The following is a 25308-nucleotide window of genomic DNA, read 5'->3' on the forward strand; positions in this document are numbered from 1 at the left end:
CAGCTTTCACTACAAGGGATGGGATTTGGTGCGTGCTTTTTATATGCAGAAATATATGAACTTCTTAACTAGAAAAGTGGACAGGATGTCAGATACATATGCCAGGCTGCTAATAAGTGGTTTGAATTTGGGTTAATACAGTCACTTCAGCAAGGCTTGGTCAAACCAAGTCCAAAGGCTAGATGCTAAGATTACTGGCTTTCATGCTAAGATGTATAGAATAGTTGAGCTATATCTTTAAAGAAGCAAACAAACAAACATACTCCCCATCAGACTTGTTGATGTTAAATGTAATTTTAAATGAAAAGCAACTATCACTATTAGCTTTGGGGCAAAGTCCCTTCCCCTGAAGAATATATAACACAGGAAGCATACAGAGTTGAGAAAGAGAAAAAATATTTGTATTTGGGATAGCGGGGCATTGTAGACTGGTTATTTCTAGAACACAAAAATATACAAATTTGCAGCATGCTCGGAGAAATTCAGTCTCTTCATTCTAGTTTCTGGCATTACGTTATCTAAATTTATAACAAGCATTAGATCTCATACTGTTTTGACATTCATGGAAGTGTAGAAAATATGCTTACTCAGAAAAATGTTTGGCACGTTTTTGTGTCTTCCCAGTTAACCGCGGTTAATGTTAGGCATCTCAGGTGGGCTATGTTTGATAAAGTACTATCCGGGTAGAATTCCTGTTACTTATCCCAAATTTGACTTGTGTAGAGAAGTAATACTGGAACTGAAGCTTTTTGAGCCTTGCAGCCCTTAAATAGGATGCTAACAGTGTTATCAGGCAGAGAGAAATCTAAATGCAGAATGCCCTGTGCCTGTACGTTAGGTTTTTGTGGACTCCAGCTTATATGACGTTATATGTGTTGCAGAGGACAATGTCTTGAGGAATGTAAGGCAAATATGGCTTCCATTTTCTCTTCAGATAGAGAGGTACTTAAAGGGGATGTGTAAAGGGCTTTTCATGTGTGATATAAATTACAGCCCTTCACACAGTTTTGCATCAGGTTCCTATTGCGCCAAGTTCCAGAAATTGTGAAAGCATCAGAAGCTCTTTTCTTCCCTTTTTCATTCAGTTCTCAAACTGGTTTTTGAACATGTGTGTCTTGGTGTCAGATGAGAAGCAGCCCAGACTGTCTACTGCCTCTTGACTGTTTTTGCAAAAGCATGCATGTAGCTATTTTAATTTGCTTTGAATTGCTTGATACGTTTCTTATGTGTATTCTGTTGCTATGAGAAAGAAGAAAATTGTATAAATGAAACTTTCTCAGATAACAGTTGTGGCCTGTATGCACATCCATCATGCCCCTCTATATCAGCATGGTTTTGTGGCATCAAGAAAGATTTTTTTTTTTAGACATTTTTAGATGGTTTGCTAAGGTACACAGCTTTGGTTTGTTGACATGCTAAGAGAAGGTACTTCGCCAAGATAACTGTCTCAAACTATTTTGGCTGTTGGTCTATTGAGAGTAGATGCATAAAGCCAGACTTTACTTTTTCCTCTGGGCTTGAGATAGTAGAATAACTTATTTCAGTAAAAACTGTCTGATCTTTGTTTTAATGAGCCAGTTGGGATTTTTTCAGGAAGTTGTAACACCTGAGGCATAGGCTAAAATGTAGCCTGTCAGTATGTTTCTAGCTTTGAGAGATGTTAGCGTACACATACTTACTGTAAATTACAGCTTTTGCAGTAGTGGCTAAGAGATGAATTATGTTCACTTCAAAGGAAGTGTCTTGCAAGACTGACTTTTTCCCTCTACTTTTTTCTTTTTTTGTTTTGTTTTAAAATTAAAACAGACGTTTTTGTTTCTTTTGTGAGACCCATAAATTTCCAGAAATAACTTGGATGAACCAATTCCCAGTTATTGGCTATCTGATCTGTCTATATTAATTACCTTTGGAAGAAAGTATTTGGCTTTTTCCATATATTTTGATTGCATGTGTCAGTGATAGTAAAACTGGTTACATATCTGGAGTTGATGTGTGTGCTATTGCAATTAATTTTATAAACTGTTTATGGAATGCAAAAAGCTGCTCTTCTGGTTTCTAGATTAATTCTCCTTATGCTTGCCAGTAACTTAAGTCCTTTGCACCTGTACCACAAGCTGACGTAAAATCAGCAGGAAATCTTCTATTATGCTAGTTCTGAAATTCAAGACGTAACATTATGAACTGTCTATCTTTCCATACATACTGGAAAACAGGCCATACAGCTGTCTGGTAGTTATTTGCAGTTAATCTTGTCTGAAGTCATGCGTCAAGAGTAGCATGCATTCCTTAATATATGAATTATTTAAAAAAAACAAATGCAGCTGAGTAATTAACCTCAGACTTTCATTGGCTTTTATAATTCTAATGAATCACTTATATATAGGGTCCAAATATTGGATATTAGTTCTGACCATTTACCTAACTCGCTCTGTCACAGCGCAGTAAGTCGTTTTAGTGAGCATATGACCAAACAATTTCTAGAACCTGGATCTGTGAATTCACCTGTTACTTACCAGAACTGTGACAGAGCTCTCCAGGAGCAGAGATGGTTTGCCATTTTTCTCAAAATTAACATGCTCAACTTCAATTTCAATGCAAGTCAGTGTTCAGTAACTTGTGGCCAGATTATTTTCTGAGTCATGCATGTTTGGGATCCTAGAAGGAGCATGTGCCATGGTTGGAACTCTATCAGGTAAAATTCAAGAACTCTCAAATGGATGAAATAGGTAGGCTTTTTGCAATTCTTATCATGTGTAACCAGAAAAGGAATTTAATAGCTCTTCATTGTCTTCTGTGCTTTATTCGGGTGGTAGCCATGTGGACATTGTAACTACAATTAATGCTTCTAAAAGAGACATTAATTCAATTGTCTTTACTATACTTCCATGGAACATCACAATAAAAACAGGGGAGCTCTTTTGGAGTTGTGTGCCGCACGGAACTCAGGCTGTAACCATGGGTAACAGTTTTAGGATAGAATATGGTAAGTTTTAGGTAGTCATGCCCCATTATTTTCCAGAGCAGTCTCCACTGTCTTCAGTTTGAGAGTTTGTATTCTGGGTCATTACTTGGTTTTTGTTTATTCCTGATTTATTCTCCTGTTTGTTGTTATTCTGAGTCAGAGCAAGTATGCACTTAGCTTTAGCTAATAATTTTTGCTATTGCAAAATCAGCTCTCAGATATATGTTCAGGATTCAGTTATTTTCGTAAAGGGCTACGAATTTATGTGCACAGTGAAGCACAATAGTAAATACCCGATTTAAGCACGTAATAGTTTGAGACACATTTTCGAATCTCTAAACAGCATTAAAGTCTGGCTGACTTCCTCTGTGTCATCTTGTGCATGCAAGGATTTTGTGAATGAACAGAATGTAAGTCACAAAAATTACGAAGGATAAAACTATTGTACCTCAGAATTCTCACTAAGGGTAGTTTTCATGTTTGTGGCAGTCACAATTTTACAAGACTTGCAATGTTACTAGTTCTTTTAGCACTGTTGATATCACAGACCGGAAAGTAGGATGTGAACTTATTTTTAAGGTTCTCCGTCTTTTAAACACATTTAGAGCCATTCCTTTGGGATACCTTTTCCAGACAGTGTTAAAGGAGTTATTTTCTCTGCTCCTGTGCTGTTATAAGAGGACTTGTGAGCTTTTCCTTTTCTGTCACGCTTGAAGTGTGTTCCTTCTTTCAAGAAGCAGGTCTGCACTTGTATTCATAATAATAAAAATGCCAGCAAATACTGACATTCAGCAGACTTTTGGCACCTACAGTAGAGTTTCTGGATTGGTCTTCAATTTGTGGCTTGGGCAGTCTAAGCCTATTCCTTTCTTCAATAAAATATAGTTGTCATATGTTTTGAAAGTTATGGTTTTGAAAAATTACTAGTGAACCATCAGAGATACAAGGTATGGTTTGTTATACATGGAACATTTGATAGGAAGCAGGCTGTGTCTGCAGCTGTTTACTAGTTTGGAGAAAACATGATCTGACTGATTCGGTTGAGTACATTTTATTTGGCTGTATTAAACAGTTGTCTGCGCATTGATTAGATTAGATTTCTTTATGCCATCTTTGCTGTTAATGTACTTTTGGCAAACCTGAAGTAAAGCTACATAATAGAAGGTATTATTGGATGTTGGGGGGGGAAGCAATTTCTGGGTAGCCAGGGATTCTTCAGGAATATTGTAAGACAGGTGCAAGTCATCAAAAGGCTGAAGGTTTTACATGATTTGACTTGAAGAGCTGCATGTGAGCAGAACTTCAAGGGCAGAGTGTACTCTGCTTTGAATCAAGTCTGTGTTGGAATTTCACATGAGAAATCCATATGTCATAACGAGGTTCCATTTAGCAAGGATAAATGATGAAGTAGTAAAATGAAGTAGCGTTAATAAATAAACTTCTTAAAATTAGTTTTTTCCTAAGCATGTGTGAGAATCTGTACTTTGGCTGTTTAGTGGCTGTAGAGTTTTCCTTTAGTTTCTTGCCAACGGTTTGTTTCTGAAGCTATGATGAAAGACCAGCTATTAGTCCTGACTTGCTTATATGTTATCCAATGCTGCTTTTCTTAATATTAGGAGTATTTTGATTTCTGTAAGTTTTAGTCTCACTGCAAATCTTACTGTAGCATTCCTTTTAACATAGGGTATCTCATGTAATTCACAAGGGGAAAAAAGACTTTTTGGAATGTTGAAGGGGTATAGTTTTCATGAGGTAGTTGAGGAGAGCATTATTCCTCTTCATGTCAGAGTGAGCTTTTCAGGTATGGAACCAAATTCTATGCTAGTGCAGTTGGCTGTAGTGTTGGAGCACAAAGATATCTCAGGGCACATATGCCCACATCTCTGTTGCATGTGAAACATTACAGTGTACACACTTGTTTTCTTCTTCTCTTTCAGGAAAAAAAAAAAAAGAAAACAGAAGAATCCCACTCTTTGAAATTAAGATATTTGCTATTAAAAACTAGTTCTAATGGCTGTATACAACATGAAGTCTGTACATGTGGAGAAAGTGCATAATTGTATTTCTACCCTTTGTCCTGCTGTGCTGCTCCTATAGCTGTTTGTATGTGCTTTGTACAAATTTCCATTCTTAAAGCAGTAGCAAAGATCTTGAGCTGAAGATGAGTTGTGCTGTGCTATCAAGAACAAAAGTAGTGGAGAGCTTGAGCCTTCAGTGGAAGAGAATGCTGAGTTTCCCTCTAACAGATCAAGCCCCATCCTCGACAGGATCGTGGCTTTGTCCTGCAGGGGGATTTCTGTGCTAACTAACTAATGGCTGAGCAACCAAATGTCAAGTTTTTGTTGTGCAAATATTACTAGATTTAAACCACGTTACTAATTTTAATGTTGATTTATGATAGTTGTGTTTGTAATAAGTATTGTTCATATACTTGGAAGAATAAGATGTGGTTAATATATGGTTATTCTTACTTAAAGCAGTGTTTGACACTTCATCCTACTTATAGCGGGGGGGAAGGGAAGAACTAACACTCTTTAAACTTGTTATACAGTGCATACTTCTAGAAAGGGATTACATTTTTAAAATGTAAACTCATACATCTGGAACTACTGAGCGGTGTCTTGAGGGAAGCGTTTGTCACTAATTAGGGATCAGACAGCTGGTTTATTTAGATGCATTGATATGCTTGCAAACATCTCTAACGTCATTGTGGTTTGAGATCATTCCTTCCGTATGTATGGATGTTTTCTCCTTGACTTCAAACTCCTCTGTTTTACAGAGCAAAAGACCCAGACGTGGGCCTTCACTCCAGGCTAGCTGCTTTCCTGCTTCAAAGCTGCATTAGTCCCGTATTGCATACCTACATCAGTGCAGTGCCAGGCTCAAAGTGGTAGATTTACCGCATATGGTCTTAAAATCAGAGAAACATTACGATTGGAAGAGACCTTCAAGATCATTTGGTCCAACCATCGCTCTACTATGAATGTCACCCACTAAACCATGTCCCTAAGCACCACATCCAACTTTTCCTTGGACACCCCCAGGGACAGTGACCCCACCACTTCCCTGGGCAACCCGTCCCAATGCCTGACTGCTCTTTCTGAGAAGAAATGTCTCCTCATTTCCAACCTAAACCTCCCCTGGTGCAACTTGAGGCCATTCCCTCTAGTCCTGTCGCTAGTTATCTGCGAGAAGAGGCCAACCCCCAGCTCCCCACACCTTCCTTTCAGGTACAGCTCCCTTCTCCCTGCCCTGCAGTTCTGTGGGAACCACAGCATGAGCACAGCACTAAGTTAACATCATTGCTTGGCTGCTGTTCCAACGGGACTTTCCGATGGACAAATACTGGCATAGGCAGACAGGGCTTGGATTTCAGCTCAGCTTCTATGCGTGCATGTGTGTATATGGCTAGGCAGATACCAGGGAATTAGAGATTGCCGTCATTCGACTGTTTAAAACTGGCCTGATCTGCCAGGCTTCTAGGGTTTAAAGACATTAAGTATATTCCTATAGCACATATGTTGCAAAACATTAACTCGTTCATGTTATTAATCATCACCGTGTACACAAAACCATTAGTCTTTAACACATACCCTAAATTAACTGTGAGTATACAGCAACATGCAGCTGATGCTGCACAATTATCTGTGGTAGCTGTGGTTCTTGAAAATAAAGGTGATTAGGCTCGAGAGCTCTTTGAGAGAATTAAGAATCGAGGTGGACTCGTCTCTCTTCTACTCTTACCCTCACTGATGTCTGATATTGTCTGTCTCCACCCACAAGGAGTGGTCTCCTCTATTCCTGGTACTGTTTATTTTGTTTTATGTTTTGCCAGTCATCCTTTAATGGGTTTGGGACTGTCCTACACATTTACATGCATTCTTTTTTTTAGGCACAGTCAGCTGTTCTTTTCTTGTTCTCCTGTCTGGCAACTTTTGTTACGTGGATCTCTTCTACATGCAACTACATCCATCTCTGTCCCTTTGATGATGATTCTCATGTCAGTTTGAAAGCAATTTGTTATTAATTATATGCTGATTAGTACATTTCTTTCTAATTTTTATTCACAGGCATCTGCTTTGGCTACTTAAAAGTTTATTGTTACCTCTAGATAGGTGTTTCCTGCCTGTTGTGGTGACACACAGTGGAATATAGATCAAAGTGATGCCCTTATAATGCCTTTAGGAATATTAGTTGTGAGCTAAGAAATTCCTAGCAGCACCATTGCTTATTGGCCTAGTTGCAAAGTCCCTTTGATCACCTGCATTTGCAGACTGTTCTGTGCTTGGAGCTTTCCGTTCTGTTTCACTTTTTAGTAGCATCTGTACCATTGATATAAGGATCCAGATTTTTTTGAGCTAACTACCAAACCGGATCTCAGCATGGTTTTTAACCTTTAGATACTTAGTTGAGAAAAAAAAAAAAACCACAGTATGGCTAAACTGTTAAAAGGACACTGTTGTAAAGTCTCCTGATTCACAGGAAATACCTGGCTTTAAGGGGAGCTGTGTGCTGCTACAATTTTTGTTCATAGCCTTAAAAATTGTGTTGCACCTTGATAAAACATGTAGTTGTGTGTTTGTTTTTAATTAGGAATGTGACTTGTTACTAGTGCTTGATCCCGTCATGCAGAGATGGAAAAGTGCCATTTTTCTCTCAAAGGCTGAAAATTTTGTAAAGAGATTGCTTTAGTGCAGTTTTACAAGGTTCTGTGTGTTTTTCCTGCTATCCAGTAACTCTCACAGAAGAAAACATGCTCAGTTGTCATTCTTGCTAATTGTGGTACTTAGTTAGTGGTTGTATGTTCTACTTTGATATTACCAGTGCTGCTTGCACTAGATTATGTGTGCAAGAGGACTGTTCTGCTCAGAGAAGCTAAATCCTTTAAGGGAACTCAGTCTTTCAGTGTTTAAGTTTTCAGAGACGAGTGCTCTGTTTTTTCATGGCTTGAGTGTTTTCAGATTGTTCTCTTGGCTTTTTGTGCACGAAGCAGTGATTTTTGGACTCTTTTTATTTTTCAGTCCTGAAACAAATGGAAAGAGTCTTAGATTTGTCAGGAGCAGAAAGGAAGATACTAAGAATCCCACTGTTACTAACATTTTCTCTTCTTACTGTGTGATGTGGTCAAAGCCGCTTTAATTCATAATGTACAATCTCTGAATTCAGACAACATTGCAGCAGTTGGGAGCTCGCTGCTTGGAGTGCCTGAGAATGAAAGTTGGATTTCCAGGAGCTCGTCTGTTCTTCTCTCTTCCCACATAGTGAAGAACGGCACATCTGTCCAAGCTGGGAGAGGTTCAAAAATAAGGCAGACAGTATTGTGCACTACCTGCTTGCTCTGTCGTTAATTTATGTTTGGCTGCCAGACACAACTGAAATTTGTGCAAGTTTATGATGAAAATATAAAGGCAGATGTTAATTCTTTCCTGCCTGCTATCAGTAATATTTGGTAGTCTCCAAAAGAAGTCATTCAGTTTTAAAACTTGCTAAGGGAAGTTTAGGCTAAAGGAAATCTTCAGAGACCTGCAGATGTAACATGATGGCAATGAAAAATGAGACAAGGTTTGGAGTTTCTTTACTGTTTACAAGTTTCTTTATTTAAGCTATGGTTAGCCATTTGGAGCCTTTTGTGTAAAATTTCCCTCAAATCCCAAGCAAGCAACCTTATCTGTTTTTGTTTTTGTTTTGTTTTTTGAGACAACTCTATCCCACTATTTTCTGGTGAGATCTTCGATCTTCCGCCCTTAAAATTTGAGCAAACACGATAAACAATTGGTGTGAGTCAAGTAACCATTTTGTTAGTGGGATATTTAAAGTCATAAAATGTTGGTTTTACTTTTCTTCATGGGGGAAAAAAAATGTGCATCAGTCTTGTATAAAACACTATTAAAACACCAAAACTTCCTGATTTTTAGCTCTGAACTTCTACTATATTCCGTGTTTTTTTGTGACCTGGCAAAAGTTACCAGATTTTTCTTCAAGCATCTTAAAAACTTCCTTAAATATCACTGTTTAGTTTTTGATGTGTTACTGAAGCTGGAAAAAAAATGTTTAGCACTGTAAAACCAGTGTTACAGTCAAAGAATCACAGAATCAGTAAGGATGGAAAAGGTCTCCAAGATCACCTGGTCCAACCATCCCCCTACCACCAATATCGCCCACTAAACCATGTCCCTGAGCACCACGTCCAACCTTTCCTTGAACACCCCCAGGGACAGTGACCCCACCACCTCCCTGGGCAACCCGTTCCAATGCCTGACTGCTCTTTCTGAGAAGAAATGGCTCCTCATTTCCAACCTAAACCTCCCCTGGTGCAACTTGAGGCCATTCCCTCTTGTCCTATCACTAGTTATCTGTGAGAAGAGGCCAACCCCCAGCTCCCCACACCTTCCTTTCAGGCAGTTGTAGAGAGCAGTAAGGTCTCCCCTGAGCCTCCTCTTCTCCACACTAAACAACCCCAGCTTCCTCAGCCACTCCTCACAGGACTTGTGTCCCAGGCCCTTCACCAGCTTCGTAGCCCTTCTCTGGACACGCTCCAGGGCCTCGAAGTCCTTCTGGTAGTGAGGGGCCCAAAGCTGAACACAGTACTCAAGGTGCGGCCTCACCAGAGCAGAGTACAGGGGGACGATCACCTCCCTGCTCCTGCTGGCTGCACTATTCCTGATACAAGCCAGGATGCCGTTGGCCTTCTTGGCCACCTGGGCACACAGCCAGCTCATGTTCAGGCATGATCTTGTAAGCAGAGAAGCTAATAAGCAAACAAATTAGCTTAATGGGATGATGTTTTTTCTTTAAATATGAAAGGCTTAAAGTAGACTTGGAATCATGTTGCTATTCCCCAATTAACTTATTTCTATTCATACGTTTGCTGTAAACCAAGGGCTAACTAGTATAGGAATGAAAGCTCCTGTTGAAAGACTCAATCAAAAGCATTGTTTCCAAGTAAAATCTTTAAAACTTATTTTTTTTAAGAATGCCACTGTAAGCAACAGATTATTAGAAAGCACCCTCTTAGTTACTGTATCTCAAAACAATTCATCTGCTCAGTTGAGAGTCTGACAGGACCTATAGTCTCTTAAGAGCGTGGTTGCAGAGTTGCAGCAAATGTAGATTATGACCCAACTCCCTCCCAGAGCGAAAACTTATGCAGAAATCTTGCTGTGATACAGATCTTTGTGGAAGAGAGTCCTCAGCCCTAGTAAAACCACAGTAAGGTGGCTATAGGGTGGATATAGGTTTACACGTTCTGGTTATGGGGCTCGGGTTCTGTCTGCATTGAGCTAGGCCTGAAAGGTGGCGTGGGTCAGAGTGAAAAGAGGCTTAGGATCTGAAAGTAACTTGGCTTAAGCATATGAACTTCTGTTTTATTAACACAGCATTTCAAAGGTACCGTCTAAAGTGACTTGCTGATACTGTTCTTTCACATATACCTGCCTGTGCCTTTTGATTAAGAAAATGTTTTCTCTCTGGCCTTGATCTGTAGAAGGAAGCTGCGCTAAGTTAACTGTAGCACAGTATGACAGCTCTGGTTACATCCTCCCATCTACCCTGCTTCCCTTTCTTCCTGGCAAAGATGATACTCGCTAACTCTGCGCAATACTATCTGTTCTGTTAATTGGAGGAGAGAGAGAAACGGTGATTAATTTCATCAGACGTATCCTGTCAGCAAACCTTTGGAAAGCAGTCATTTTGAGTGACCAATGCAAACAGTACTGATACTTGCTGATTTTACAGAATTGCCACTCAACAAGCAACGTGGTAGTGTCTATTGTAAGTGTAACACTGGAATCTCTGAGAACCTTTTGGATATTTGTAGAGTGGACTAACAGCACAGGACGGGAAGTTCTTGTTAATTACTATCATTTCCAATAGCTCTGTTGATTCAATCAGAAACTAATGCCTGGAAATTGAACAGTCTTTATTTTGGTTTCTTGGTGCTGATTCAGCAACCATTAAGAATATCATTTCACTGGAGACAGGGAGAGTGGAAATAATATATGTATTTTTTTTAAGTGCGTGATTGTAGTGACTATAAGAATAATTTTACTATACTCTTCCCTTTGAAAGAACGCTTTAAACATACAACATATTGTTGCCGTAATTGTCATTATGTAATTACATACATGACACAGTGTCAGCAATTTTTTAGGTAGATTTTTTTCTTAAATCATGCATATATTTTGGGGGAAGAAGTGTGGAAGAATGTTGCTCCATAAATTTCACCTAATTGAATGCATGGTTTTCTGTTAATAAGTCTTGAAACTTCTGTAGCAATAGGAAAGAAGACGAGGCCAAATTATGCTCTTGTAGGTGAATGCACCACTAACATGAGTAGAGATCAGCAGTTCAAAATAGGATTTTTGCCCAGAGAGTGCATTGACTGATGCCTGTATTTGATAGGCTAACAAGCTAGTTTCAGCCATCAAAAACAATGTATTTACAGACATAGGAGAACTTTACCTTTCATTGATTTGAAAAGGGGCTGCAAGGATTTGACCCTCAAAATGACTGTGCTCTCAGGTATGAAGGATTCAAGATCCCTGCAGCCTTCCAGCTATGTGGAGGTTGCTAAAGTGATGCTAAAAGAAGAATACTTCATGGTCGTTATCTTTGCTTTTCACATTCCTGTGTTCCTCAAACTTTTTCTCATAGTAAAGTTTCCTTGACTTTTTTAGTGTTTTTAACATTACAAAAATCCTCAAGCTGTCAAGCTGTGGATCAGCAAAATTTCTCATCAGCACAGTGCTGCAGTGACCTGCGTGAACAGTAGTTGGCTGAGGGGTAACGAAAATGTTTTGTGGTGCTTGATGCCCACCTTCCCAAGCCCATAACCACCTCGTAGGCTGACATTTATGCTGAAACCATGTGTTATCACTAGTGACAGTTCACATGCACATTGAAATGTATAGTGTTCCTTTTCTGTTAGTTTTAACTACAAAGTCAGTATTGCCAGTTCTCGCCACTGTATTGCAACATTTTGTGTTGTTTTTTTAAAGGCTAAGTTAATACAGTATGGTCACGTAAGTGTGATTGCTTGAGAGTATTTTCTATATCTTTGATAGAAAAATCTAACCTATGTAGCTGTAACCTGAATTTTTGTAACCCTTTCTAGCTCACCCCTTGTAAATTGAAGAACTGTTCTTTTTTTGAAGTCAGTCTTGTGAGTGTGTGGACCTGGTGCGTTTGTTTGTTAGTCATTCTGAATCTGACACTTATCTTTTCTAATAGTTCCCATGGTATGACTTTTGGGGGAGGTGATAGTGTGTTTGTATGCGTGTTTGTGTGTGTCTTGAATAAAAGCTGTGGTGAAAAATCCCAAACCATGATTTCGTTTCACACTCAGCTCTCCAAACTGAGATAATTTGTGTATGATCTTTGCTAGATCTTTTACTCTTTGTCATCCATTTTCTATTTAAGCATGTAATATTAGGTGTTTAAATCTAAAAGATTGTCAGGTAATGTAACAGGGTGATTGTGACAGATTCATGAAGCAGGTGGTTTAATCTACAGCTGTTGCTTTCAGACTTCTGAACCAAGCTGGATCCAGAAGCATGGGGACTGAGCCAGATACTGACATTTGGCATTTCAGGATGCACTTAGCAATTGTTTTTCAGCTATGTTTTTTTATTTTAGCATAGAGAAAGGTAAGGAAATAGGAGGTGCCTGCTGTGCAACCATTTATCCTGCATCTTTGGAAGTCACTTTTTCTTCAGCAATTGTGTGGTTTAAGGCTCTGGTGTTACTGCTGGTTTTACCTTTTACTGCATAGTAGATGTTTAACAGAGAAATATCAAGATCTCTATACTTTGGAGAGCTGAAATTTAATATATCCTATGCCTTAAAGTTTAGATGCTGGTGCTTTCAGATGCAAAAAGACAGTACTCCTTGCTTAGAGCATGGGGTTTAATGTCAGGTTTGAAACAGGCTTGACAAGACATTTCTGAACAGCCGAAGATCTGATTAGTGCCTTTTATGTTATTAAAGGAAGAGTACCTGACCACAGTTAATTCCTTTATTTCCTTTTTCTGTGTCGTCCATTTGGTTTCCTGTGTCTTTTGAATTGTGATAGGTCTTGCCGGGACTGTTGATCACAAAATGTGATCAACGACTTTCAGAAGTACTTGTATTTGTTCAGAGGAAGTCCAAAAGAAAACAAAGATTTTGTGTGATCCGTGCCAGTTACTGTTGGCTGCACATCTTGTTCTGTTGTGTTATTTATCTGAGAATGTGTAGGCTGTGATCAGGTTCTAAGTGAGGGACTGCTCTACCAAATCTTACCATGTGGTGGGTGAAACTTTTTCTCTGTACTGTTTTGTCCAATTGAAAGCATCATTATTATACTTTTTACATCTGAGGCAAAGATGAAAAAAAATTACTTCTCACATGTTAGTTAATTAGTGGCAAGATCAAAATCTGGGTATTTGTGTGTCTTTCCCCTTCTGAGCATTAAAGCAGAAGGCGCTACAGGTTTCATTAAGGTTGTGCTTTATAAGATGTGCTTATTGTTTTCTAAAGGACTTTGTTCATTTACTCCCCCCACTTATAGGATGAGTGCTGGATATCGTAAAGGAATTCAAGGTGCTATGTTTTAAAATTTTTGCTTTCTGAGGAGGAGATGCATTTAAAACATTCAAAGTGAAAATGATCTGAAAAATCACAGCCATTAAAATTTTTTGTGTGCAATATGTTGTATATATGAGGTTGTTCTTTTTTATCTATGCCTTCATCCACTGTTTTATGAATTTTTTTTATCAGACATTACGAGTTGAGACCTTCATAAAAATGTAACATCATTTGTGTTGCTTTTAAAGTCATGCTTCCAGCTTAAAACTTTGAAAGTGGAATGGAAGGACTTACTGAGTTTCCTCAGACGAGCAATACAAACTTGTTGAAGATATCCTGTGTGAAATACCTCTGTGCATGAGTTAGAGACTTCCAGAGAACTTTGTCCATAAAATCCATGCTTTTCTGACTTGTACTCTCTGCTTGTTGCATTCCCTTTCCAGTTCATTTCATTCTGATAATATGAGTGCATTTCCAAGTAAATTGGCAGTATTTACAGTCTCAGTCCCTAGTGCCATTTTTTAATCAAACACGTAATAAAGTGCTAAATAAACCATTCCCACCTGCATCAAACTCTTTACGGCCTGTATAGGGTATTTTGTAATTTATTTACCCAGGAAGACCCAGTTCATCTGCACATCTGGTTTTCAACCCAGTCCTGCTTTTTATCCAGTTTTCCAGCTGGTTGATTGAGGCATAAGGAGGTCAGATGGCTTTCTTGAGGTCAGTGTAGTGGTTGTCTCAGCTGGGATTATACCCAAACTTTATCCCTTGCTGTAACCACTTGGCCATACCACTCCTAACCAGTCTATCTGCATTGTTGGCTGTAATAGAGCTAACTGCAAATGTCATTTTCTTTGGTTTATAGTTTTGCTTGTATTAAAATACTGTCACTTTTATGAGTTTGGAAATATTACATCTGTTCACAACCTGTTCCGTTCTACTTTGAATAGACGCAGTTTGTTGTGATGAATCTTCTTCCTGAATTCCCAGTGCTTGTTTGTCTCGCTAGGTCTGGAGTAGTGATTGATGACTTTGCTGGTTTGTGTCACTCTGGTGTGCTTCCTCAGGGCTGACCCTGGCTGACACTCCTCTTTGGAAGAGGAACCCGTGTTTTTGCTCCTGTGTACCACTGCCATAAGCTTCCTAAGATTCCTGGTTGCTGAGGTGTTCTTCCTCCAGTTTTTACTTCTTTTCATCAATAATATGAGGTTAAAACAAGATACACAGATTGGATGAAGGACTTCTTAAGCATGCATTGCTATGTATGTGCCCATGAGTTTCAAGTCTAAGGAGAGAGAAACTCCGGAGTATGGTATTATGAGCATAACCGTATTCTACTTGGTCTTCTTGTGCCTTCCTGAGGGAAGTCAAAATGGTTCTAGTTCCAGGTTTTGCTATAAGCTTCCTCGTGTTTTGAGTTACCGCTGCATTGAAGAAGCATTGCTTCTAACACACATTAATGTGTATGTCTCAGGTAGGTACAAAAACTACAGGGCTCTATACAGTTAAGTAGATGATGAGGAGGGATCTCACCAAAAGGGAGATCCCTTTGTTCAGGAGAAAGTAGAACTGGGAACAGTAAGCAGACAGGAAGGTCTCTTGTGATACTTGATTGCTCTTCCATGTTAAACTATTTTCTTGCAGCACCAAAAAAGTGTGGAGAAGACATCCTAACGGGTAATACCATGAATGCATGTCTGTTACAGATGATGAATACAGTGAATTCATGTGTAGATTGGCATTAATTTTCCATTCAACTGGTGGAAAGGAAACCTGTGTGAATCTGACTTCTGTGATACTGTCATGAATGCTGACCTCTACCTCTTTTCATTATTCCCTTCCTCTTTTTGGAACGCTTTTATTCCAACAGTTTAATAGGCCACGTCTCCTGTGTCCACCCACCTCTGATTTCCAACTGTGTGATCTACAGTCCTCTTGTTCCTAAGTATTCAAGATGTCATTCATAAAGTAATTTTTATTTTCCCCTCAGTAATCTGTGGTATGCACAGGGACTACTGCTGCTGGCTGTCAGATGCATTTTTCCAAAACCTCCTTTCCTACTCTGGAGTTTGGCAGTCATTTTCTTTGCTTTGAGCTGAAATTTAAAATTAGTCTTCTGGAAGTTAGAGCAACAGAGCAACATGAAGAGAACCCCGTGATAAAATAGACAGCAAGGAATTCTTACCAGCAGAATACTTGGTGGCTGTGAATTTCCACAGTAACTGACAGGTCATTTGCTCTGAACATGGATGAGAGACTTGGAATAATGGGTATCCTGGTAAGGGAGCTGCTGAGGCTTGCAGGGGTTACCTTATGTTCAGACATTATCAGATGTGATTCTCAGGAGGCAAACTGTGTGTGTGTATACGCCTGTGTGTGTGTTTTGTTGGTGGTGCTTTTGTTGTTTTGTGTGGGGTTTTTTTGTGTCTCTGTGTGTTCAGTTTGGAAGCCAGGCAAGTACCAGGGTCCATGCATTTCACATATGCTTGTCCTGTGTTCCCCCCTCTCCTAGGCATCTGCCTATCATCTTTTTAGGAAACAGGATATTGGTCTCAACTTTAGTTTAAGGTCTGCCCTAGTAAGCCAATTTTTAAGGTTTGGAAGGCCATTCATTTTACCTAAAATGGAGATAATCAATTGCAGAAAGTTGTTTGTTACCACAGCATCATATCTTGGAGTTTCTGATCCAGCTTCTTACTTTCACAAGCAGTTTCATTATCACTCCCATTAATAATCAGAAATAAATTAATAACTGTTCAAGCTGAATCGTATGTAGTTAAGATTTTTGTTTTGTTTTGTTTTTTTGTTTTTTGGCAAGAATTCATAATCCTGCCTTTAAGTCATAAAGTTTCTAATTTCTGATCTAAATGTTTGCAAGCCTTTTTGTTTGCTCTCGTGCTTATGCTGACTTACAGCTTGGGCAATTCTTCATGTATGTTTGTTCCCAGGCACTGCTCTGTCATTACTGGCTGGTTACAGTCACTCAGATCTTCATTCCACTAATTATTTTAGGGTTTATTGTCTTTAATTAGTTCCCGATAATCTCTCTTCTATTCTCTCTCTGTTTCTTAATAAACGATCCTCTGAAGAAGGCAAGGATCTCAGTATGCTACTTTCTATTAGTACAAATTTTCCCTTTCATCTTGGCCCAGATGCCATTTTCAGTCATACGGAAGATTGCAGTGGGCGCACAAAGAGTAACATTTCTTTTTCTTCTCTGTCTGAGTCCAAAAAGTGACAAGTGACAAGAAATCAGATCATCTTGTCAGTGACTTTGCAGCACGATAAGAGATCGAAACTTTGCTGGCACATCTGTTTCCTGTGACAGATTGGGTTGGTTGCTCCTGAAGCAAACTTCCAGAAAGAAGCTACACGTCCTTAGCAGTAAGAATTCAGCAGGCTGGAGATCAGGCTGACTGCTAAATGGAAAAGTTAATTATTTTTTTTGGTGAGGGCTCAGTGCAGCCACCTGTGTACTATTAGCGTGTGGAAATTAGTCATTTGTCTGGTATAGCTTTTGGTCTGACAAATTCTGGAGGTAATAAAACAATCCTCATTTTTGTGGGTTTTTAAGTCTTCCCTTCTCTCTTCCCCCACAAATGCCATGCACATGCCTCTTTAACCATGCTGGCTTTCTACTGATGACTGAACTTGTTCGTATCAGCTTGTAGAGATTTTTTTTTTTCTCTGTCTACAAAATTAATTTCTGAGGGAGCAATTCAGTTACTCCTTGTACTTCCTTTACTACAGTTTTATACATTCAAGTTTCAAATGTAAACCCACTATTGGATTAATCCATATATTATTTTAATTCTTTGTTTCTAAAGTGAAGGAATATCAGAATAAATACCTCCTTTCACAGCTACTTTTCTTCTCAAAACCAAGGAATTAACAGAATGATTAAATCAAGCAGTTTGATTTTATACCAGTGTTCAGTCCTCTCACTCAAAGATAATCCTTTCTTAAAAGTCTATTTGAGTAGATTATAACTGAGTAGATTTTTTGGTATCCAGACTGAGGATAAAGGAACTGGAAAAAGTGCTGGTAGTTGTAGAGAGATGGTATCTTTTTTTTTTTTTTTTCCCTGTCTGCAGAGCGTTTCTTTTGCAGATAAATTCCTGCATCTTTACAGTTGCTCCTGTTGATAAAGAGAAGAGCCTTAAAACGTTTGCTTTTAGGAAAAGTAGGAACCTGAAGATGATTGGTGCCCCTTCAGATCTTCAGGTCACTTCTTGAAGTGGATCTCAGATTTTATGCTTAATGCCTCCACCATATCTGCTTTGAGCAGTGGAATAATTTCCTTCACAACAGTTTAAAGGCATAATCATGACCACAGCTGATGAGATGCACGGAGTATTTCGCATCACACAACTGGTTTTGCAGCCCTTACTAGGTCAGTGGTATAGCAGTGGTTGGCGTCAAACCTGCTATGCCTCTGTTTTGTCACCTTTTTCTCCGGGTGTAGATTACAGTGCTTTTGCTTTTTTTTTTTTCCCTTTCATTTCCTTTTTCTTTTCTTTTATTTTTTTTTCTCTTTCTACCTCCTATTAAAGGAGGATGCTGAAGCTCCTCCAGTTTAAGAGCTCCAGTGGCTAAACATTCCTCTAGATCTCTCATAGTTATGATGCGAGGTAGCCAGTTGAAAAACAGGCTTCGATATTCAGGAAAAAGTTTCTGAATCAGCTCAGACCTTGTCCCTGACATTTGGTGCCCTAAATGTCCTCCTTGGATTTTGTGGTTTTATTTTTAATTATGATTGTGGTTTTATTTTTAATTATGATTTATTTATTCTTTAAAGGTCACCATGCCTGAAGCCTGGAGGCAGCTTCAAGAGTGCACCCTCTGCACTTCCCGAAGCCTGTTTCAATGCTTGCAGTGTTGACAGGGGCCATAGAAACTGAGAGAGATGGGCCACCTGAAGCTAGGTGATAACTTGGTAGCGATCTCCAGTGAGGCAAGCGACTGCTGTTGAACTTGCAGTTAAATGCAAAGCTCATTAGTAATAGCCACAAACCATGTGTTGTACATGATAAATGAAATAAGGACTAGTTAATGGGCAACAATGCTATGGAGAGCTTGTTACACAGAATTCCTTTTCGGCTGGGGAAGCGTGCTTGGTTTCCTTGGAGAGTGAGATATTTGGCTGAACACTTCTGCCTATTAGGATGGCACTGAGAGCTTGAGAAATATGCGTAATTTAAAAATACTTTATTCATGTGTTTCTGGTCATTGCAGTGCCAGAGAGGATTTATCTTAAATGGCAAAGAATCCAAAACCAGTATTCTCGTGCATTTGCCTGATTTTTTTTTTAAGGATTGTAAGGGAACATGGAAAATAACTGGGTAGCTGAGGCCCCCTTGTGTCCTCAGATGATACTGCACATCAGGCACAACGGCGTCAAGTGCACTTTATTCACGTTTTAAAAATATATACAAAGAAACACTTTTTAAGCCAGAATAAGGTGCTGACTTTTCACATGCAATGGTTCCTTACTGCAAACTTGAATTCTCCATCAGTTACTTTTTGCAGTAACAGGTTTTACAAAGCTGTGCAAAAATAAGAGGGTATTTCGTTTGCAACAGTTATCAGGAATATATGCGATGCAAACAAAAACTGCAGAAAATCTGAAGGCCTGCAACATTAATTTTTACCGTGTTTGCATCTCTGCTTAAGAATGACTGTGGAAAAACTACATAGCCAACAGCTTTTAGTGCTGGGATGTATCATGTAACTTGAGGATAGGAGGGATGGGGAAGGGAAAAAGTGCCAGCAAGGGAGGTGTGAGGTGGTTGTGGGGGGTTGTTTTGTTTTTGTGGTCATTAGCCATGTGGTTTTGGTTCAATTGCTAAGACCTCGAGAATCACTTCCAAATGCTGTGATCCAAGTTACAGCAATGTGGACATATGTTAGAGTAGATTTCCTTTGTGCTTAGCATTTAACTTAGAAGTGTATGTTCACAACTAGTGCAAAGTAGTGCAGAGGCTTTCTTCAAGGAAAAGGTTAAAGACCGGAGAATAACCCCATGTAAAATAATTTAATGATCTTAATAGACTACTATTAATAGAACTCTTTTCAGTATTTCCGTGTTGCACTACTCCATGAGCATTTGTTGGACTTGTGGATTTTGTCAAAATGTAGCTATTTGCTCTCATGACAAAGTTTTGGCTTTTGAACAGTAGTGAATAGTAGTTAATAAAACCTTAATGAAGAAATTCATTTGGGTCTTAGGTCAGCTAACTTGGCTTGTCACTCATGCCAGTCTGTAATGCAACCCTTCATTCTGCTGTTGAAACAGATTTTTAAAAAGCAAGAGAAGGAGGTGATTAAAAAAAATAAAATAGGATAAAAAGGATTTTTAAAAAAATTAAAGGAGTCTCTCTGGGTGACATTGCATCTGTGGTTTATTTTCTTCTTTTGGGTGCACATTGGAAGCCTAAGACTGATGGTCTCTGCACAAATTCCTGTTCACTTCTTGAGCTTTGTCATGGTTATGTCAAAATGGGTTGGATGGTAAACATTTGTTTTCAGAGAAGATAAAGATGATGCTTCCAAAGTTTTAAAACAAACTTTGCAGAAAGTGAGGTTTTCTGCCCTTTTTTGTTTCTTGTTCTAGATGTCGAGATGACAGAAGACGATAGGTATGATACAGCAGTGTGTCTACACTGTCCTCCAGATAAGCTCTCATTAGCATCTGAGTTTCAAAGCTTCAATTCAGTTAAACTCTTCCATTAACATCAATAGCAGGTTTAGGAAGAGCAAATAAAAACCAAGTAAGGATTTTTTTTTCCCAAATGGAGATGTATCTCATAGTCTATGTCACAGAGAGTATGTCATACTTTGTCTCCGAGATAAGTTTTCTGTTGTTTTTAAGGACCAGTTCAGGGTGAAGAAACCTACTTGTGGGATTTTGAAGAGCTGTATATGCTACTGAACATATCCTACCTTTTTCAGTGTTGATCCATTAAACAATTCCGGAGTTGTAAAAATCTCGCTTGTGGAGTTCCAAACCTATTCCAAACGCTTTTTTTTAATTAGAGGGGAAATATTTGGTATAACATGTTCTTCTCTTTTGTTTTCAGCTCCTCAAGGATTTTATGCATAGCCTATGAGGTTTTACAAGGTTTGCAATATATGAACAAACATGGAATGGTCCACCGAGCACTCTCCCCTTGCAATATTCTTTTGGATCGAAAGGTATGGCTGCAGGAATGAATCTGTTTTTTTCATTTTTTTCTCTTGCTGCCAGGTAGCATGCTGTGTCATACTTGGAGACTGGACAGGAGCAGACCTTTGGGGGGGAGGGAGAGAGAGGGACTTGCATATACAGAAAGTGTGGGTTGTTTGTTGTTTTTTACTATACTTTTACCCCATTTCCTGAATTTCAACTATGTTGCAGAATTTTTTGTTCCCACTTTCTTCTATCCCAAATCACTTTTTTCATCCTTCTTAAAGAAGTGGTCTAAGTCTACTTGACTGTCATCATTGTAAATAGTTACAAAGCCTTTCTGTTTAGTAAGGATATATTTTTTTTAGCTAGTGAGTAGTTAATAACATTTCCTGTGTTTCGTGGTGGTCTGATATTTGACTTTTAAGATATCAACATATTTCTTTGTTCGTATTAAATTATTAAAATTCCAGTCTGTCAATTCTGTTGTCAGACTACTGAGTTGGCAGTGTGGAATAAAGGTTTCCCTCAAAAAAGATGAGAGAAATTAATAGCTACTGCTACATTCAGAGCCATCACTTTATCTGAACTAACAGCCAAAGAGCTCAGTTTCTGTGGACAACCCCTCTCTCCTTCCCCTTCTTACTTGATTTAAATAGAATAGCTAGATCTTCCCCCTTGAAAGGTAGAAAGAAAAGAGAAGGAAGGAAGAAAGGAACACTTACTAATATGTTCTTGGGTAAATTACTTGTAGAGAAATGAACATCGTAATAATGCTCTAACAAGCAAAAGTACTTAGGATTTTAAGATAGCCCTACAATCAGTAAAAGAGCAAAGGGAGCCATGAGACTATAAATTTCAAGACTTTTTCCCTGCCCTCTGAATTGTTTGCTGATGTAGCCTTCACTGTTGCACCACCTGCAGAGTAGCTGAGTATAATTCAAAATCCAGCAGAAACTATTTATCAGTTTAACTTCTATGCCTATTTTTGTTGTTGTTGTTGTTATTTTGGTTTTGGTGTCACCTTTCTACCTCCACAGAATAAAACCAAGCACCTGGAAAACTTATTTGATTGAAATGTATGTGGATACAGTTAAAGAGAGCAAGATAGTAATGAGTTGGTGAGAAAGACTGGAGGAGCAAGGCTGGGTAAATGGCAGAGGTGAGAGAATAGTGGGGCTGCTTAGGGAGCTTTAGGATTCAAACAGGATTGCAAACAGTTTTTGAAACAGGAAAAATGTTCAAGAGAGTATTTAAGCCTTTTAATTTACTGAAAACATACTGTAACTGTACAAAGTTCTGACTTGCTGACGTACCCCAAAGTGATTACACAGTGCTCTTGGAGAGTAAAAGTATTAGAAATAAGCACCTTACTAGCTTTGAGTGGAATTGTACTTAATAGCTGAAACAGAAATGTAAGAGGCTGGCTTCTTATGAGTATCTGCCTTCTGACAGCTAATACAATTAGCATAAATATATATAAACACATACATATTTGTAAACTCAAAGATTCTTGTAATGTCAGGTTCTGCTGCTCTTGATTTTTATTTTTATTTTTTTCAGGGACATGTCAAATTGGCTAAATTTGGACTCTACCATATGACTGCTCAAGGCGTTGATGTTGATTTTCCTATAGGGTAAGGATGGAGCTGCACAATACAAATATATTAAAGATATTTGCTTGGATGCACAAAAGTAGTAGTGATATTTCCCTTTGAAAGTTTTCAGATTTTTTTTTAATGTATTATCATGAATGGTTGAAGGAACAAGTGATATTGTTACTTTTAAAATGATTTAACAACAGGTAAACCTTTTGCTGTTTTTTTGGGGGGGGGTATTTATTTATTTATTTATTTATTTTGCTAATTCAAAAGTTATTTGATGGGAATCCTGACAATGAACGAGACCAACCCCCTCCACCCCTGGGGTAGATCTAGGTTACATTTATTTAATGTACTACTGCTGAAATTCAACATACATTTACTTTGAATAAATATATTGCATCTTTACATATATATATACATGTATATATATATACACACACATACATACACATAATATTGAATCCTTAAATAGATAAACTATTTTGAAAGGTGCTGTTATTTACTTTCACAAAAAGACAGAGCTAATAATTAAAATTTGACCTTTCATGTACTAGACACTACTTTGTCATTGGACTGAAAAACTGCTGCAATGTGTACGTTTTGGCTAACAACCTGCATTGGTATGAATTCAGGTTTCTCAGAACACAAAATTAATTTCCTTACTGTAACTGAAAAGTAGGTTTTTGGACAGACAGGTTATTACTTAATGTTGCTGCATCTTTCTAGGTACCCATCGTATCTGGCACCTGAAGTAATTGCACAGGGAATAGTCAAACCAAGCGACCATACACAGTGTGAGAAGCCTCTGCCTTCTGGCCCTAAATCAGATCTGTGGTCTCTTGGCATAATACTATTTGAGCTTTGCATGGTATGTAAGAGGGTTTGATTGTGACTCTTGGGGAATAGTTACATCAAGTTGATTGCTCTTGCTAATGGGGTTAATGACACTTGTCCAGCACTTGACTCCAAATATCAGACTACATTTTGCATTCCCACCTGACCAGTACTGGTGGTGGTGTTCAAGTTACTGGATGCATGTTGGCTTGGGCTGAGTACAGGTGTTACCGTGAAGGGCAGCTGCTTTTATAAGCCACAACAATGCAATTGCGTGATCTAATTCTTAGTAATAGCTTCTAAACCAAGAAGTCTCTCTAGGTAACTTTTTGTTTTAATTATGCTTATAAGCATGAAGTAACTATTGCTGTCATGCCCTCATTCACTTCAAAAAGGATGAGAAACTAATAAAGTTTCTTTACTATGAAAGCAGTACATCTGCCTTATTTTAAAGAGTGTCAGTAGGGAATTAAAGGTTTATTTGAAAAATACTTATTTGGCTTTGGATGTTAGAATAAATTAAGACAACATAATCTTTACCACTTGTACATGTTAAACTTGACTTTCAATCAAAGACAGCAACATTCTGTACAGAAACACGATCTGGCAAATATACCAATACTAATAGTTAGTTTCATTATACAATTAAATGGTCTGACAGTTACATGGTCAAGAACATGTTTTAGTTAGCGAATACATCAGGGCACTGGAAATTCTTTTATGTATTCTGTGAATTCTCATAGTGTTCACAGATCATTATTCCTCTTTTGAATAAGTACATTTTCATAAAAATATTGTTGAAACATTTTAGAATTGATATTTGGATGACTTTTCAAAAATAGTGTGCCATACAAGCTATGGCTGTCACCAGGTCAGGACCATGAACATCACCTTTGTTCGTGCTCGCCTTGGAAAAAATACAGGTTTTTGAAAGCTTGTTACTGAACTAATAATAAACCTGCAGCTTTGCTGAGGCAACCTGGGGATTCGTTTTGCATGTTTTTTGTTTGTTTTTATTTGTTCCAGTTAAGAGACATTATAAATGATACGTTTCTTTCTTTATGATGTTATGAAACTGCTTCTGGTATATTTGGGGGTAAATAATGTTTCTAAATGTTTCTAAAAGTATTCTGAAGAAGCTTACTTCACTGTTTTTGTATATAGATGGATGTGTGTGCTATCTAAATATTTTTATGTAGTAGCATTCAAATGTTGATTTAATCTTATTTATTTAGGGGAGAAAATTATTCCAGAGTTTGGAGATAGCAGAAAGATTAAAATTTATAATTATGTTGGGTAAGTAGCACAAAATCATATTTTTTAAGTTTCCTAGTAGTGTTATCATTAGAGCTTCACAAACTAGTCAGCTTGTTATGCTCAGACGTAAGGTACTTTATCTTTTGTCTGCTTTCATCTCCAGAACTTAAAATGCATTTGAAGCGTGGTTGCTTGCTTAGGGAAGCTGCAGAGATGGCTGCCAGGTAAAATAACGTTGCAGAAGAGCCATGAGTGTGTTAGAGTAAGGGCAAGCTATGGAAAAACATGTCCAGGAAAGGTGGTCTTTGTGTTGGTTATTTGTTGTTCTGTGTTCCAGGAAGTCTCTGAAATGAGATAGAAACTGTACGACACCAAAGAGAACTGTCCCTGCAGTAGCAGTGTGATACCAAGCAGGGAGAAGCAGAACTCAAACAGGAAGACAGAAAATAGAGAGCTGAGGAGCTTATTACTAGGTCTAGGCTTTTGTTCTGACTTCACCTATGAAGTCTACAAGCATTAAGCAAAAAATCCGTGTCTACAGTAATGTAAATGAGTGTGAAAGTAGGACTATTTTGTGGCTTTTAAAATTTAGTTTATTGTGGGGGTTGTGTATGAGCCATGAAGAAGGGCACAGCATGAGTTTGCAATTTGAAGGTTTATGAGCAAGTTATTGAATTTATCCAGAGCAAATAGTGATACCTTTAAAGATACTGTCAGTACAAACATCTTTTTATTGAGTAGTTAGTACTCTGGTGATGAAATTCTGTCTGTTTTGGCATGTGGTTTATTAGCAAAGCTTCCTGAAGGGTTTGAGTCCCCTTCAAGTTAAGTGCAAGTTATTATAAACCTTCATCCACTGAAAAATGCCCGTATTCTGATTTGGGAGTTATTTTCTCAATAATGCATTGAAAACAAATTAT

General features: G+C 38.3%; 1 protein-coding gene across 23 annotated transcripts in view; it reads left to right on the plus strand.

Moving 5' to 3' along the window:
• Positions 1-25308, plus strand: part of TBCK (TBC1 domain containing kinase) — a 147175-nt gene that overhangs the window by 9316 nt on the left and 112551 nt on the right. For 22 of the 23 annotated variants that reach the window (XR_013950670.1, XR_013950671.1, XR_013950672.1 and 19 more), the window contains exons 5-8: positions 20608-20722; positions 22257-22330; positions 23024-23165; positions 24367-24427. Coding sequence is in view for 11 of the 23 variants with exons in the window: in XM_080590632.1 (XP_080446758.1) it covers positions 20608-20722; positions 22257-22330; positions 23024-23165; positions 24367-24427 (392 nt within the window). In the remaining 12 variants the exon portion in view is untranslated. Of the gene's footprint in view, positions 1-20607; positions 20723-21733; positions 21856-22256; positions 22331-23023; positions 23166-24366; positions 24428-25308 lie in introns of those variants that run through there. The other variant, XM_080590638.1, reaches the window with a different exon arrangement.

This window comes from Anser brachyrhynchus (genome assembly GCF_964034855.1).
Source record: "Anser brachyrhynchus genome assembly, chromosome: 4".
Classification (NCBI taxonomy): domain Eukaryota; kingdom Metazoa; phylum Chordata; class Aves; order Anseriformes; family Anatidae; genus Anser; species Anser brachyrhynchus.